The sequence below is a fragment of the Corvus cornix genome, chromosome 1 (assembly GCF_000738735.6).
Source record: "Corvus cornix cornix isolate S_Up_H32 chromosome 1, ASM73873v5, whole genome shotgun sequence".
Classification (NCBI taxonomy): Eukaryota; Metazoa; Chordata; class Aves; order Passeriformes; family Corvidae; genus Corvus; species Corvus cornix.
In genome coordinates this window covers 176290-191425 of record NC_046332.1, presented here as the reverse complement: position 1 = coordinate 191425, position 15136 = coordinate 176290, and the positions used below count along the sequence as shown (strand labels likewise).

Below are 15136 nucleotides of genomic sequence, written 5' to 3'. Positions count from 1 at the left end.
GGGGCGTGCCCGAGTCCGCGGTGCTGCGGGCCGGGCGGCGACAAGATGGCGACGGTGCGGGCCGTGTGCGTGATGCGGGGCGAGGGGGCTGTGGAGGGCGTCATCCACTTCGAGCAGCAGGTGAGGGCACGATCGCGGCGCCGAGACCCACCGCCGGCGGTGCGAAGCCCCCCGGGTCTCCCTCTTCATCCTTCTCCCCGTGGCCGGTGCGGCGGCAGGAACCGGGCGGGCTCAGCTCGAGGGCGCTGCGGATCTAAATGGCCGCGGCCCTCTGGAGCTGCGCCGTCTCTCGTAGTCGCCTAAGGAGCCGCGGCATCACTCGCACTCCCCCGTGAACGTACGGGATCTTTCTGGAAGGCGCCGCCAGATAACGGGTACTCCTTGCGCTTAGTGATAAAACAGGGGAAGGAGTGTGTTTGAGGGGCTTAAACGAACACAAACATTCTGGACGATGTTGTGGGCTTGTGGCGCGGCCTCCAGTGCTTTCTGTCACCTTCGTTTGACACGGAGCCGTGTAATGCCAAAGTGCTTGTGGTGATAAATCCTCTCCTTTGAAGGGTACTGGACCGGTGAAAGTCACTGGGAAAATCACTGGATTGGCCGATGGGGAGCACGGCTTCCACGTCCATGAGTTCGGTGACAACACCAATGGTAAGATGTTCCTCCAGGCCCTCGGGTCACGGCTGAGAAGTGGCTGCTCAGCTCCAAAGAGCTGCTCGTGGTGATGCAGCAGCAGCTTGGGTCTCACGGCTGCAAATCTGTGTGAGGAGATTGAGACATTTCCCGAGGAATTGCTCCCTGGATAGTACTCTGAGCATGTTGAGGCTGGCGGTCAAGCACTTACCTGAACGCTTGGATAACCCAGCGTTATGAAATAAAGCTGCTGGCTGAGCGTGGGACTTGTAAGTCTGTAGTAGGTGATTTATCTCCGGGGATTAGCAGGGCACGGAACAGGAGAGGAGCTGTTTGCTGCTGCCGGGAGCGGTGTGGGAGCAGCAGGTTGATCCTGGGATCCTGCTTTGATGCTGTGCTGTGTTCCAGGGTGCACCAGTGCTGGCCCCCACTTCAACCCGGAGCGGAAGCAGCACGGGGGGCCCAGCGATGCCGAGAGGTGAGTCCAGGGCACGGACACTGCTGAGGGCTTGGGACGTGCCAGAAAAACCCCGGTAATTCCTGCAGGGTTCCCGAGGTCACTTAGCCACACTTCGGTAACTCCAGCAGTTTGTTTCTCTGAGAGTGTGGTGTGAAGTATCCTCCTGGGCATGCTCCTGGCTTTGTCATGGCTTGGGAGGAGGGGACAGCGAGGGCCTGATGCTCATGCTGGATACCTCTGCTTCAGTGGGATGTGAGACTGGGCTCTTCCATGGGAGCAGTTCTCACAGCCCAGTTCCCTTGGGTGGGTGCCAGAGGAAGTCCTGTGGCTCTGCGTGCTGGGTGTGGGGAGTGGAGCTGGGAGCAGGGCTCAGGCAGCCTGGCCTTGCACAGGGACCAGCCTGGCATCGGGATCAGCCTTGGAATGCCCACGTTGGTGTCCGTGAGTGCTCGTCGTGAGGCTGACAAATCCCACCTGAGCCACAGGCCGGGCAGAGCTGGCTGCGGGCCAGCTCCTGCATGACACAGCATGAAATGTGTGTCGGGGCCCTGGCAGCCACTGCTCGGGGCTAAAGGTTGGGAGTGCATGGACGTTGTGGCTGCTGGAGGCTTGGCAGATCCTGCACCTGCTGCATCGTGCCTGCTCGGGTGGCTGTGGGCAGGGGAATTCCTTAGGGGGGGGTGCAAGAAGTGGATGCTGCTTTTATCGGTATATAGAAACAATTAGAGTGAAGCTTCCTGGAAGCGTAAATCAAGCAAATTCCTTAAGGGAAAGCTGCCATTAACCCAGTTTTATAGGACTTGGTTAAAAATAAGGAATTCGTGCTGTGTAAGAAGCCAGTGGTCAGCCCTGGGCTGGCTGGGCTGGTCAGCCAGCAGGGATGTGTCGATGTTCCAGGTTCTGGATCTGGATAGAGGAGCCTGACAGAACTGGATCAGCTGCATTTTGAGGGAATGCTGTGCTTGGGGCAGGTGTGCAGGAGACACAACACACTGGAATGTCCAGAAGTCCTGTGAAAACTCCACTGCTGGAGGCTCAGTTCTCCAGGGAAGCCTTAGCAGAGATGTAGCTCTGATAGAAGCTGTGTGGGAGAGCCAGATGCCAAGTGATGGGGCAATTCCAAACCGGAATAATCATCCCTGGTACTGGCTGGAACTGAGCAGTTCCTGCATTGCCTTTGACCTGTTGCCTGACAAACTGCTTTTCCTAATCCTCCTTAAACCAAAAGCCTGCAGCTGCCTGGGGAATAGCCGAGCTGTCATGGACAGCAAAAGCTCTGGGAACAGTAGCAGTGTTCCACCAGAAAGGTTGTTCCACTGGATTTGGGAGCCTTTGTTATGTTGTAACATGAAGTCCCAGCATTCCCTTGGAAGAGCTTTCAGTCCAGGCCACTCTTGTGAATTTCCTGTGTTTTTACGCAGGCACGTGGGAGACCTGGGCAATGTGACTGCCAAAGGAGGCGTGGCCGAAGTGGAGATCCAGGATCCCGTCATTTCCCTCTCTGGACCACACTGCATCATTGGCCGTACCATGGTGGTGAGTGGCCTTGGGAAACTCCAGAGCAGGGAGAGGGGATTTGCTGTTGCTGGGGATGCACAGAGATCCCTCTGTGTCTTAGTGTGGCACTTCACTGCCGTGAGCCCCAAGTCCCTGCCAGCCCTCTCTGACTCTGCCCCTGCCAGCTGTGGGTGCCTGCATGGCCCTGGAGCTGCTGGAGGCAGCTCATCTCTCAGAGAGGTCCAGTTGGAAGTTTTTAGCATGGATATCAGTTGGGCATTGTGTAATTAGTCTGGTGCTGCTGCTGCTACCAGGGGCAGAGATGACAGGATCCAGAGCAGTATCACTGAAGCTCCCTTCAATTCTCTTCCAGGTGCATGAGAAGCGGGATGACCTGGGCAGAGGGGGAGATAACGAGAGCAAGTTAACTGGAAACGCAGGGCCCCGCTTGGCCTGTGGAGTGATTGGGATTGCCAAGAGCTAAGTGTGGTACCTGCAGTGCTCTTCCATTGCTGCTCTTGCCCTTCCTCGTGCAAGCTCGTCATTAATGTCCTGCTCCTCTGCATCCCGAGCAGCACTGACACGCTGGAGACTTGACAGAGTTTTGTATGATGTACATTCAATTAAAGTGTCCCTGACGGAACGGCTCTGTGGTCTCTGCTCACGCTCCTGCTGTCACCATTCCACGTCACTCCCTGCTGTCGGAGGGAAGATGTGAGTAGTGCTCCTGTCCCAGACCCCGGATGAGTCCCACGCGCTCTGGCAAAGAGCAGCAGCCCCCAGGTGTGTCAGGGCTTCATCCTGGGGAAGGTGCAGCATCTGTAGGCTTCAAACTTGTGTAATAAATGTTCTGGGCAGATACTCCTGGTTCTGGCTGTCTGTGACCAGGGAATCACCCCAAACCTGCCCCTGCTGGGAAAGGGTGCCTGGGCTTCAGCAGGGGGGTGGTTAAATTGCATCCAGCAAGTTGTTCCAGGCAGTATCCCAGCCGTGACCACTGGTGTGCCAGTGCCAGCCTCCATCCTGTTCTGGTGTGTCCTTTTGGAACAGATTTCAGGGTCTCTCTTAATGGAGAAAATGAGTCATTCTAATGAGGACATGTATCCATGTTCCTTTCTTCAGTACTTAAGGATACTCACAAAAGTAGCAGGCTGTAGTTCTAGGTAACCCCATTCAACCGAGGCACATTACTAAGGGAACTGGGCAGTAGAGCAGGAATACTGTAAAGATACTTTGAACTTACGTTCCCTGCTGCTGCCAGACCTCTGTGTGAGTCTTCGCCCTGTGCCTCTTCCAGCGGGCTGCCACTGCTGCAGAAGGTGGTAAGGAATTGTTCCGCAGTTTTCCAGGCTCTGCTTTCAAATCCCTACTGAGGCAGAGAATAGGGGTGGGAGTTGTGTGAACAGAGCAGCCTTGTGTCTCTCATTCTTGTCTCCAGCTCTTCAAGGAGGTGCTCTCAGTGAAATAAACCCACCTTACAGAGCTGGAGCAGCTTTTCCCGAGGCTCAAACCTCAATCTGTGGGACAAGGGGATGTCCCCTGGGCCTGGCAGGAAACAACCAGTGAGGACACAAGTTTTAACACATGGAAGTTGAGTTCACTACAATCTGTAAACAGGTTCTTTCTCTCTTTATTCTGCTATTGCAAGAACATAAAAATAGATGTCCTCTCCCCAGTCCAGAGCTCCACAGTGGCTCTCCCACCCTCTCCCACCCCGAGACAATTCCCTCTGCCGCAGGGCAGCTGTGAAAAAGGACTGATGTAAGGAAACAGCTGCCCTTCCCTTGGGGAAAAATCCCCAACTTTAAAGGTAGAACACACCTACAGCAAGGAGAAAAAAAAAAAACCCACTGAATATGCACAGGATTCATACAAGTCTGCCCCTGTGCTGCTGCAGGTAAGGGGGCTCTGAGCCACGGCCGAGCTGTGTGTGGCGGGCAGGACTTCCAAAACTGTCCCTGCCCTGGGGATTGGCCACGGAGAAACTGCACCTGCCCTCGTCACAGGTGGCAGGACACAGAAGTGGCTCTGGAGAGGAAGTGGCACAATGCTAGGAACACCAGGAGCTGCCCTCTTGTCCCCAGCCCAGCGGGGCACAACCTACCTCTGGCAGGGTGAGGAGGGGCCAGTGTTCCTGCAGGAGCAGCCCCATCTCCATGGAGGAAGGGCCAAGTCCTTGTCCTTGTCCCAGCCTCGCCTCGAGAGCCAGGCTGGAATTGTGGTGTCTCCGAGGTCTCACTTCCCAGCGAGTACAAAAGCGGTGGAGCGGGTGCTGTCCAGGCCAGCAACACTTGGTAACATCAGAGCAGACAGTCATTGCCTGAAGGGGTCACTTTGTAAAAAAAAAAGGCAAATTAAGGGCAACGGGAACCACGGAACCGGGGGCGGGGGGGAGGAAAAAAAATTAAGCAAAGAATGGATTGCATTGCAAACACTGAAACAGTTAACTCTGCAATTAACATCTTAAAACTAACTTTTACCGGGGTGGTCAAGTAGCTCATTAAAATGCAGCAATCTAAAACTCCAGAGGACTGTTACAAATAAAAATTCACTTCTGTGAATCGCTACACAAACAGATAGATTTCCTTTAACAAACAGAACCAAACCAGTCTAATTTAGACTCCAGTACAGCGTTAACAGTTCCAACTTTAGGCTGTTGAACACTCCTTTTCCACTTCAGTGCAGCGTAGGAAGAATAGCACACGTTAAAAGTTTGTTACGAAAATAGAGTTTATTAAAAACACATCCCTATTGTTTTGAGGAGCTTTCACCGTTACCTTTTCTTAAATTAAAAAAAAAATAGAAAGCACTTCTACTTCTGATTCGTAAACTTTTTAAAGTCAAAACTTTAAAAAAGTTACAGCAAAAATGGGTAATATTTTAATCATCTCTTCAGTATTTTATGTTATGTTGTGGCTATTTTAAATAGAAGGGAAGCAATCAAATTGCTCACAGTGCCCCGGCGTCGGGGGCGCAGGGGCGGAAGCGGATTTACAGCACTGTACAACTAAAGCTCGACACTCCAAGCCGGGCTGCAGCCCTAGCGCGGCGCCTCCACCACGGAGCCCGTGTCCTTGTCCGCCTGTTCCAGGGATGAGGTAGCCTCGGGTGCTGACTCCGGTGCAGGTTTCACACCTGCGGGTTCAGCGTCTCCTGCAGCGAGTTCTGAAACAAGTTCCGCGCCCTCTGCTTTGCTGCTGTGGGGCTCGTGGTTTTTGTCGCTTTCTGCCCTGTCTGTCACCTCTGGCTTTTCCTTGCCGCGGGTTTCTTCCTTGTCTCTACGAGACTCCCGATCCCTGGAATCCCTCTCCCTGTCTCGGTGGCCGCTGGAGCGCCTGTTCCTGTCCTCCGAGTCCCTGTGCCTGTCGCGCTCGGGGCTGCGGCGTCCCCAGTCTCGCCTGTCGCGGCTGCCCAGCCGCTCGTGCTCCCGGTCGTCGCGGCTGCCGTAGCGCTCCCGGTCGTTCTCTACCCGGTTCCCAAAGGATCTCCTCCCGAACCGCTCCTGGTCTCTGTTGGGCGTGAACTGCCTGTCGTTCCTGAACTGCCGCCCGTCCCTGTTCTCCTCAGGGCCACTGGGCCCGCCGCTGCCCGGGCCACCCCCGGGCCGCACGAAGTGGCCGGGAGGAGGGAAGGGGGTTTTCATTCCGTGCGGGGGAGGCATTCCAAAGCCGCCGGGGCCCGGCGGGGGCCCTCTGTGCATCATGTGCGGGGGCATGTGGCGCGGGGGCATCATCGGAAGCGCGGCAGCGGCGGCGGCGGCATCCCAGGCGGGCGCTGCAGCGGGATCAGCCCGGGCCGGGCGCCCAGCAGCCCCGTGGACGGAGTCTGCAGCCCCACCACGGGCGCGGGCGGCGGCGGGGCCACGCCCTGGGTGCCTGCAAGGAACACACAAGGGACAGTCAGAAGCTGGCAGGAGGGGAACACGCGTAACTTCAAACCCAACCTGCACTGAGCCCGGGAAAACAGCACCCTGGAGCTTGGAGCGGAGCTTCCTGTGCTCTCCACGCACTGCCCCGGCAGCAGCAGCCGCAAACACCTCTTTGTGTGCTGCTGGCAGCAATGACCGTGCCCAGGGCAGCAACTCATCCCTGATCCCAGAGGCTTCCTTCGCAGAGAGCCTTTGCCCTTGTGCAGGTCAGGGCGCCCTCTCAGCCCTCTGCAGCTGTTTTGCTTCCAGGCAAAAATACCTCGCCCCCTCCCGCCAGATTGAAACATTTCCCTCTGCTACAAACAGCAGCTGAACACCCCAGAGCCGCAGGGCATCAGCAAGAGGCTCACGCACAGAGGCAGCAGAGAGGAGGCTGGAATACGGCTGGAGCACAGCTCCATTTGCCATCCCAAAGAAAAGGGACACAACAAAGATTCATTTCATTAGAATAAACCTCGCCATGTAAACTAAAAGGAAACACAACAGGTCATTCCTGGATTCTATTTTTTTTAGTAGTGTCTCATCCTTTATAGCACATATCCAAGCACCAACTACTTTCCAGTTTTATTCCCACACTCTTCATAGGAGGAAAAAACTCCCTCTCCACCACACTGTCAGATAAAGCTCAACCCGAAGCTCCCAGACACCAACACGAGCCAGAAGGAAGGAGGAATTCTGAGCTCCAGCTCAGGCCTTCCCACCCCTGGGCAGGTGCCTCCTCAGTCTGAACCAGGAACACTGTCCGGTGTTCCTAGAGCCCTCACACTGCTCCCATCTGCTCCTGCTCACCAGCACCTCCTGCCCTGGAAACACAGCCCCTGCCTGGGTAAAACCAGAATGGGAAACACTGTGGAAATTCACGCTGGAATTAGTGCCACCAGTGAAAACTGCACGTGGGTGCAGCTTTATGAGCAGCCACACCATTTCCCCCTCAGCTGCCGTGGTGTCCCTCTCTCCCTCCCTCCTCCGGCTTCAGCATTTGTCCCCCAGACAGAGCCGAGCCTTCTGTGCTGCCTGCTCGCCGCACCACTGACTTTTAGGGACATCTTTGACAGAAACCTTTTCACCTGAGCGCTCTTTAAATAAATTCATATCGGAAGGAAATGGTGTTTTGCCAGCGAGAAGACTTGTGTGGCATCTTCCAGTCTGTGCTATCCTCTCCCCTTCCCCCTCCAAGCAGTCAGACACAGCTCCATGGGTCACACTCTTGGAGAGAAATGGTCCAGTACCAACAGCAAGTCTTCCCCCTTCCTGCCTCTGAAATGTAGAGCCCTTCCCCCTCCTGGTCAATAACCAGGTCTGTCATGAGCCAGTTTAAACTCGCCCTATGACAGAAGTACAGATTTTACAACACAAGACACATAGTTAATGATGTCTCCCAGGATTTTGAGGTTTGGGGACATTCTTGTAGCTACAAACACCTTTTAATTTTCCTCAGAAGATTAAAACAAGACAGAATTGAGTAACTGAGAACTACAGAGCTGAAGAAGTTAAGCCTATGCTTCTGCTTAGAAGCAGCAGAGCAGATGTGGGTTTCAAGAGCATGAACATGAGGTTTGTGAGAGAAGTTTCACATTTACTAAGTACAAGTCATTTAATTTCTCAGCCTTATTTCTACTCAAACTGCAGCACTGAAGCGACATAATGGTACCTGGAACTCTTTCATTCTGAACTGCATCGGCCAGAGAGCTGCACACTCTTTATTTAAATTTAAATATTAACCTCCTTCAATGCTGAGGCTAAAGCAACTGTAGAAGAACTACTGGAGTTTCCTCACTCTGCTGACAAATCAGGCACCAATTAGAAACTTACAGAGCTGTCCAGAAACACATCCCAGTTTACTGAAAATGCCCAGGGAAATTCATGGTACAGACACACCATGTCTGGGGCAAGTTAAAGCCCTCTGTTGGTTTAGGAAGTACCTGACTTTGGAGTAACTGGGTAAGAACTCCCTGAGCTCCAGGAGAAAGCCTGAGGTGATTTCCTGACCCAGCTTCTCCAACTGGAGCCGGTTCCCTCACTCCTGACACCTGCTCCTCTGTCCCAATGTGCAAAACCACACCTTGCCTTCACAACAGATTTTACTGGTTTCGGAGGAGCAACCATCACACGCCAAAGTGTCCCAAATTTCATCACTTGACTCCTACGACACAGCCCAAGTGCTCTGGCTGGCCTCAAGTCTCTTCTGTCCAGAGAGGGCACAGGAGTCATCCTTACTGCTTTGATAAATTAGGTATGAAGCCAGATTACCATGTCACTGTGATCCAGAGCTGATCATCATCTCTCCCAGCTGGACAAAGCCCACATTCCCTTGGGATAATTCCCATGTCACCAGTGCTGATACACCTGATTTACTTTTACACAAACTCTGCTCAGTAAGCAGTTACAGTAACTCACAACCCCTTACGTCACTTCCCACCCAGCAGGTGAAGCTCTGTGGTTTCTGTCTGTCCCAGCACACAAACCTCATGGAAACACACAGAACAAGCCAAAAGCTCATGGATCCAGCACAACAGCATAAGGTTTTCACTCCAGTTTGAAGCTGCTGCTCTACAACATTCCGCATGTTCTCCAGCGGGGAATGTGGCATCCTACAGCTAGAACGTTAAATACTGCCAGGGAATTCTTGAGAGAGGGACCATGTTTTAAGTCTGGTGGATTTTTGCTGGAGTTTGATACAGGATCTTTCAGACCAGGTCAAGACTAAAGAAAGAAGCCTAAACGAAAGGGCCTAAGTATGGAGTCACAGCTGAAATAACTTGCCAAAAACCCCAACATTTTGTGACAGTCACAGTCTGAGGGGCTCAGAGAATGGTGCATTTGTGTTTTATGATTTAATGCAGACTACAGAAATCACTTCAGAACAAACCGCCAGGGGAGCAAAGAAGAATAACTGAGCTTGCAGTACCGGGAAGTGAATGCCAAGTTCGATGGGAACTCCAGAATAACTAAACTTTGGTTACCTGTTATGATCCTTGTAAGAATTTGGCTAAAAAGAGCACTAGGATCAGGACCTACAACTGCTATAGGGTGTATTTCATCAGGATAATACATCACAGAATCTGAATATTACAAATACAGCATCTGCAGTTTATTATTGGCCTGAGTTACAACATTTGCTCAGTGCTGGGAACACACTGGCCAATCCCAAAGGATTTAAAGGCTGTCATTTCTTGCAGCGGGCACACGTCAAAGGAGCCTACAAATACCTGCTCTGCAGATCATTTTAAATTCCCTGAGCACACACTCATTGAGCCATCACAGCCTGGACTGTCCTGTTCCCATGAACAACAAGGTGTAACAGCAGAGAGTGAGGTCAAGGGCACAACTAAATCACAACAGCCTGAGGGTGGGCTTTAGAAAAAAAACCCAAAAATACAGACCCAATGTCCAAGAGGCATCACTCCTCTGAAGCACAACCACGTCCTGGTTGGAAGGGATGAAGGAATTACAGTGGAGCCACAAAGGAAATCAGTGGAGTTGAGACAGTACTTATGAAAGGGTATGAAATGTTACAATAATCCGTTCAGAATTACTTTGTAACACGTCTTCCACAGAAAAGCTGAACCCAGAGAGAGAAGCAGCATTTTTTGAAGTTACAGAAGTTATCAAAGAGCTCCTGTGTTCTGTAGGGATTGCAGGAAGTGTTCCCAGGCCAGAAGAAGTTTGGATCTCTCCCACAACCTCGTCCCAGCAATTTTCATCCCTTGAGTCCAGCCTGCTGCAGGAGCTCTCCCATCCTGCCCAAGTACCCGGAGCACATTTCCTCATCCTTCCCAGGACACTCTCTGGCCTCCCACATGCACAGCTACACCCAGTGCATGAGTGACTCAAAGTGCTTTTGAGAAGTTTAATTTGTGCTAACCTGCTGAAAGCCACAACAACTGATATTAACCTTTTAATTGCATTAATCTTTAATCGCATAAAATATTACAATCTGTGTCTTCTGCTTTTCCTGTCTCTTTTATCAGATTGAACAGTGCCCTGCAACTCCAGAATGTTCAGGACGGGTTTTACATAGCTCTTTAATTATAAATAACTTCTTGAAATTAGACACTCCCCAACATCAGATGCTACTGCTTAGGCAAACACACAGATCTCAGCCATTACTCCAGGACTGCTCTGTGAGCTCAAAACCCCTGCCCTCACTGACAGAAGTCACTCTGACCACATGGAGAACTTTATCTGCCTCAAATCCTCAGTGAACGAGTTAACAAAAGCAAAGGGTAGTTCTTGATTTCCAACTTTCTCACATTCAGCTTCCTTGTATTTTTAAGAATACAAGGCAGCTGCTGGCCAAGGAACTGATCTGGGTGTCTAATTTAGTTCAGTCTTCATTTTCTAAAACCTTTTCGTTATGTGTGCAGACACACAGCAAAGGGCAGAGGAACCTCATACATTCCAAAGGCCTGGAATATGAAGTTCAGGTTATGCTGTCCAAGACAGTCCTGTGAAACTCCAAAACTCTGGAAATACTGTGCTACCTTTACAGAAAGTGTCGTTCAGCGGGAAGGTGTGAATTTCTGCAACTCCTAACAAAATTCCCTGGCTCCATGGTGTCAACACAGAGTTTCTTAAGCTTTTCTCTGTTTTGAAAAGGGTCTCTGTCAAGTTTTCAACATGAAGGATACATAAATCATTAGTCATGGATGGAAAATTCAGCCCTCACATCCAATAGAGCAGTGACCTCTCAGGGAGACAAATCTTTGGTTTTCTTCCGTGATCACTGTAAAGTTCTGGGCAGAACCCCACTAACACAAAATTAGCTTTTTCATTCATTTCTTACGCTCTCATTTAGAGACCTAAAATCCCATAAATGCAGTAATCTCACTAAAATCTGTAGGTAACAAGTGTCTTTGAGTAAATTCTTGACACTGGCCCATCCAAAGCCATCATAAAATAAGCATTTAGCAGAGCTCTGGGGCAGTTCACACTCCCTGTCAAAATCTGACCAAGTCTGTGTCATATTAGGAAAAGTAATTTATACAACCTACCCCCAATTAACTTCGGTTTGCTAGTCAAAAAACCATTTGCTAATATTTAAATAATATATTCTTACAAAGGTTTCAAAACCTGTCCTACCGCAGGGCTGAATAAAAGGGTTTGGTTTTCTATTTTATTAAAATGATTTATTTCTTACATAAAAAAAATGTACCCCATCCTCAGAGATTTCAAAAACACACAAAAATAGTTTCTCTGCATGTTAATTTTATATATGTAATAGTTGAGTCTAAAACCTGGTCACTATGTCATACAGATGTGCTGCTGTAAGTTCATTTTCTACACTATATAAACCTTCACTTGTTAAAAGTGGGACAGCATTTGAATTTGTAACTTACACATTATGGCTTTGTTTCTTCAGAAAACAGATCTTCAATAATAAAAATTATTTACTGCTCCTTCTCTGCAAAACTAAGCCTCTAAAACTGATTTCAAAGCCAACAGTAGGACAGAAATTTCAGCAAGTTGAGAAAAATGTGCTTCCCTTTGCCCTGGAGTGTAAGTCAGTAGCCAAGTCAAAATGGTATTTTAAATGTAGGGAACAATGAAGTGCAGAACTTACCCAAGAGGAACTTACCAAGGAGTGGAACAGCCTGGGTGACGGGAGCAGGGACATTGGTAGGTGCTACAGGAGGTGGAACAGTGCCATAGATTTTGGAAGTGTCGGTACTTTCAGCATTCCCTCTGCCTCCAGAAACTACTGTCGGGATGGGATTTCCTACGTTCGACTCCTTTGTAGTGTCCTCATTCCCACCAGTTGCTGTAGCTGAGGAACAAGGCAAGGACACATTGAACACCATCCAGCAATTCCTGCAGGATCCCTGCCTTCCACAGGGCCCAACACTTACAGTTTGGGATGTTCACTGCCGGAGTGTGCGGGACAGAGACCGGAGGAGTTATGGGAGGCGGTGGCCCAGGAGGAAGGAATCCTACAAAAAGCACAGGAGAGCCCTGAGTGCCCCCGTGGCCCAGCACCCCGTGCAGCTGGTGCAGCTCCGGGCCCAGCAGAGCCCGGGCTGGCGCAGCCCCACAAACCTGGAGGTAAATGCAGCGGGTTGAAGCCGGGCCGGAGGAATGGAGGCGGCGGTGGCGGCGGCACCCCAGGGGCAAATCCAGGAGGGGGGATTCCTAAAGGTGCTGTGAAAGCAGGGGGCTGGAGTGCACCAACCACGGGAGGCCCTGACGGATGGGGTGGAACCTAGGAAAAAGGAAGGGGAAAGATGGGTTACCCCAAGAGCGCCCAAATGATTCTCTGTCCTGCTGGGGACCTCTGCCTTTGTCCAGCTCCACCAGGACACCTCAGCGACCTCAAATTCCTCTGCAACAAGGGGGGGGGACGACTTGCACAAAAGATCTAATTAGCTCTCTCCCATCACTGAAAATACCAACACCAGTCCCGTCTGCCTTTGTAACTTCTTTGAAAGAGAAAAACTCTCCTCTGTGCTAAATGGGTACTAGTGCATGTCAGTAACTCACCTCCACATACCCCTCACACAGTGCCTGGGATTCATTTCCATCCACCAGCATGGATTTCCATACAGGATCCACTGGAATACTCACAACTTCAGGGCAATTAAAAACCTCTGCTCGTCTCTTTCTCACTACCTGAGTCTGCACATTAGAGTGACTCGTGTTTCCTTTTTCTTTAATTCTGATTTATATCAAGCTCCGAATTTAAATAAGCTCTGATTCAAGGGATTCTACTACTTTAATATTGACAAGAAACTATTGATATAAAAGTAGTGGAGCATCTGTCAATAAGAAAAGCTTTTAGAGGAAAATTAATTAGTAAAACAAATAATAAAAAAAAGCCAATCACAAAACCTGAAGATGCAATTCAGCCCTCTCTAACAAACATTCTACTGCAGGGATTTCTCTGTGACTGAGAGAACGGAGTTACCATTCATGGCATTTCCCTCCCTCCCTGAATTATTACTTTAAGTGAGATCTTGTTTATTTATGTGGAACAACTCTGACCTGTGGAGGAGGTACTGTTATTGGTGCAGGCATGGGAACAGGAATTGGGACAGGTAAAGCTTTGGGAATAGGTGACACTGGTTCATTGTGTGCAGCTTCTGCGCCTCCATTCTGAGCCACTTCATTCTCAGACTTCTTGGGAATTCCCTTCCACTCTGTCCAAAACAAGATCCCAACAGACATGGGTCAGACAAGCAGTGCTACGTGAAACATGCTTGGTCACATTTACAAAAATGACCTAATTGAAAATACTCGGATAATAAGCAGCACAGAGCTAAGATGCATCGATACAGATTTCTGACAATAAAAATTCCAAATTCATTTAAACACAGCAAAATCTGAAACAGCAAATAAAATTGTTCCTTTCCGTAGTTGTTTAACAATCCTTTGCACTGACAGTGTTTACACATGCCCAGGACTCTGCTACATTATCTGTGACAAAAACTGTAAGGCTTTGTGGGACAAGCTTTCCAACAGGTGCATTCTATTGCTCTCGGGCACGAAGGCAGCAGCTTTTTCACTAATTTGAGAACTCATTTCTAAAAAACCCAACATCTTCAAGTCCAAAACAAAGGAAAGGAGAATACAACTATAAAGAATTGCAGCAAATAAGAGAAACATCAAATATAGCTTTAAATTTAATTTACAGAAGAAATCCAGCTCCTTTTGTCTGTCAGAACTTCCTGGGAAAAGCCAGCTAAGCACAAAGAGGGATCAGTGAGGGGGCACTTTGGGAAAGAGAAAAGCACTGAGAGGACTGGAACACACCGACATTATGTCCATCATGTGTTACACTTCCATTTAAAACACACACGTTGAACTGATTTTTGTGTGTTCAGCATGAAGAGATGCTACAATTAGAGCATATGTACAAGAATCACCAGCTAACTGGGCAAACTGGACAGAAATGGCCAAACCCTGAAATGAAGGTCCAGTAACAGAACTGAACATGCAGTAACACTGTACCTGGGCTAAGGGTCTCATTGTCCAACATTCCTCCTTCACAGAAGCTTTCAAGATCTTCAGGTTTGACTTTGTCCCATGGTATGTAAGTCACACCCAATTCTACATCCCAATACTGCTTGTAGTCTGGCTTTATTCCTTTATTCAGAGCCCAGGCAATCTTGGGGGATGTGAAAATAACAGTGGTCAGCAAAATGTTTCCATTTTAATGGATTTAATATTTCATTCGCACAAAACAGCATTTGAGGGTAAAAAGCAAAAAGCACAAGAGAAACAGCTACAAAACTCTGAACTTAAGTTTTTTTTAAGGCAGACTTAGTTCCTATTCCTTGGCTTGACTCTTGCACACCATTTGTAAAAATGTATAAGGCCAGCTTCCTCTGATGTTCCCCAGATGCTACAGTTAATTCCATTTCCCTTTGGAGGACAGTGTCACACTAATATGACATTCCACAGAAGGAAGAAGTTTACTAACTGATGCATACTTCCTTATTTATTAGTACTCTTTTAGGGTTATCAGATGCAATGAAACTCTGTTATGAGACAAATAACTGGCAACAAGAAACACACAGTGCCAGTCCCCTGTAACGAGCAAAAGAACACCATTTCTGCTGATTAAACAGACAATTACTGGCAATCTTTCAAGGAAACTGATACAAGTTCCACTGAAAATCCCA

At 49.5% G+C, this 15136-nt stretch overlaps 2 protein-coding genes across 2 annotated transcripts in view; one reads left to right on the top strand and one right to left on the bottom strand.

Moving 5' to 3' along the window:
• SOD1 (superoxide dismutase 1) lies at window positions 1-3451 on the top strand. Its single transcript, XM_039554602.1, has 5 exons — window positions 1-120; window positions 558-651; window positions 1042-1111; window positions 2515-2629; window positions 2964-3451. The coding sequence occupies exons 1-5, from the start codon at window positions 46-48 to the stop codon at window positions 3072-3074; spliced, it is 465 nt and encodes a 154-aa protein (XP_039410536.1). The 5' UTR covers window positions 1-45; the 3' UTR covers window positions 3075-3451.
• A 1851-nt stretch (window positions 3452-5302) lies between these two features.
• The window catches only part of SCAF4 (SR-related CTD associated factor 4), a 31027-nt gene continuing 21193 nt past the window's right edge, over window positions 5303-15136 (bottom strand). The window contains 7 exon segments of the mRNA XM_039554595.1: window positions 5303-6328; window positions 6331-6465; window positions 12097-12285; window positions 12368-12448; window positions 12555-12717; window positions 13497-13651; window positions 14463-14619. Coding sequence (XP_039410529.1) covers window positions 5631-6328; window positions 6331-6465; window positions 12097-12285; window positions 12368-12448; window positions 12555-12717; window positions 13497-13651; window positions 14463-14619 — 1578 coding nt within the window. The 3' untranslated portion in view covers window positions 5303-5630.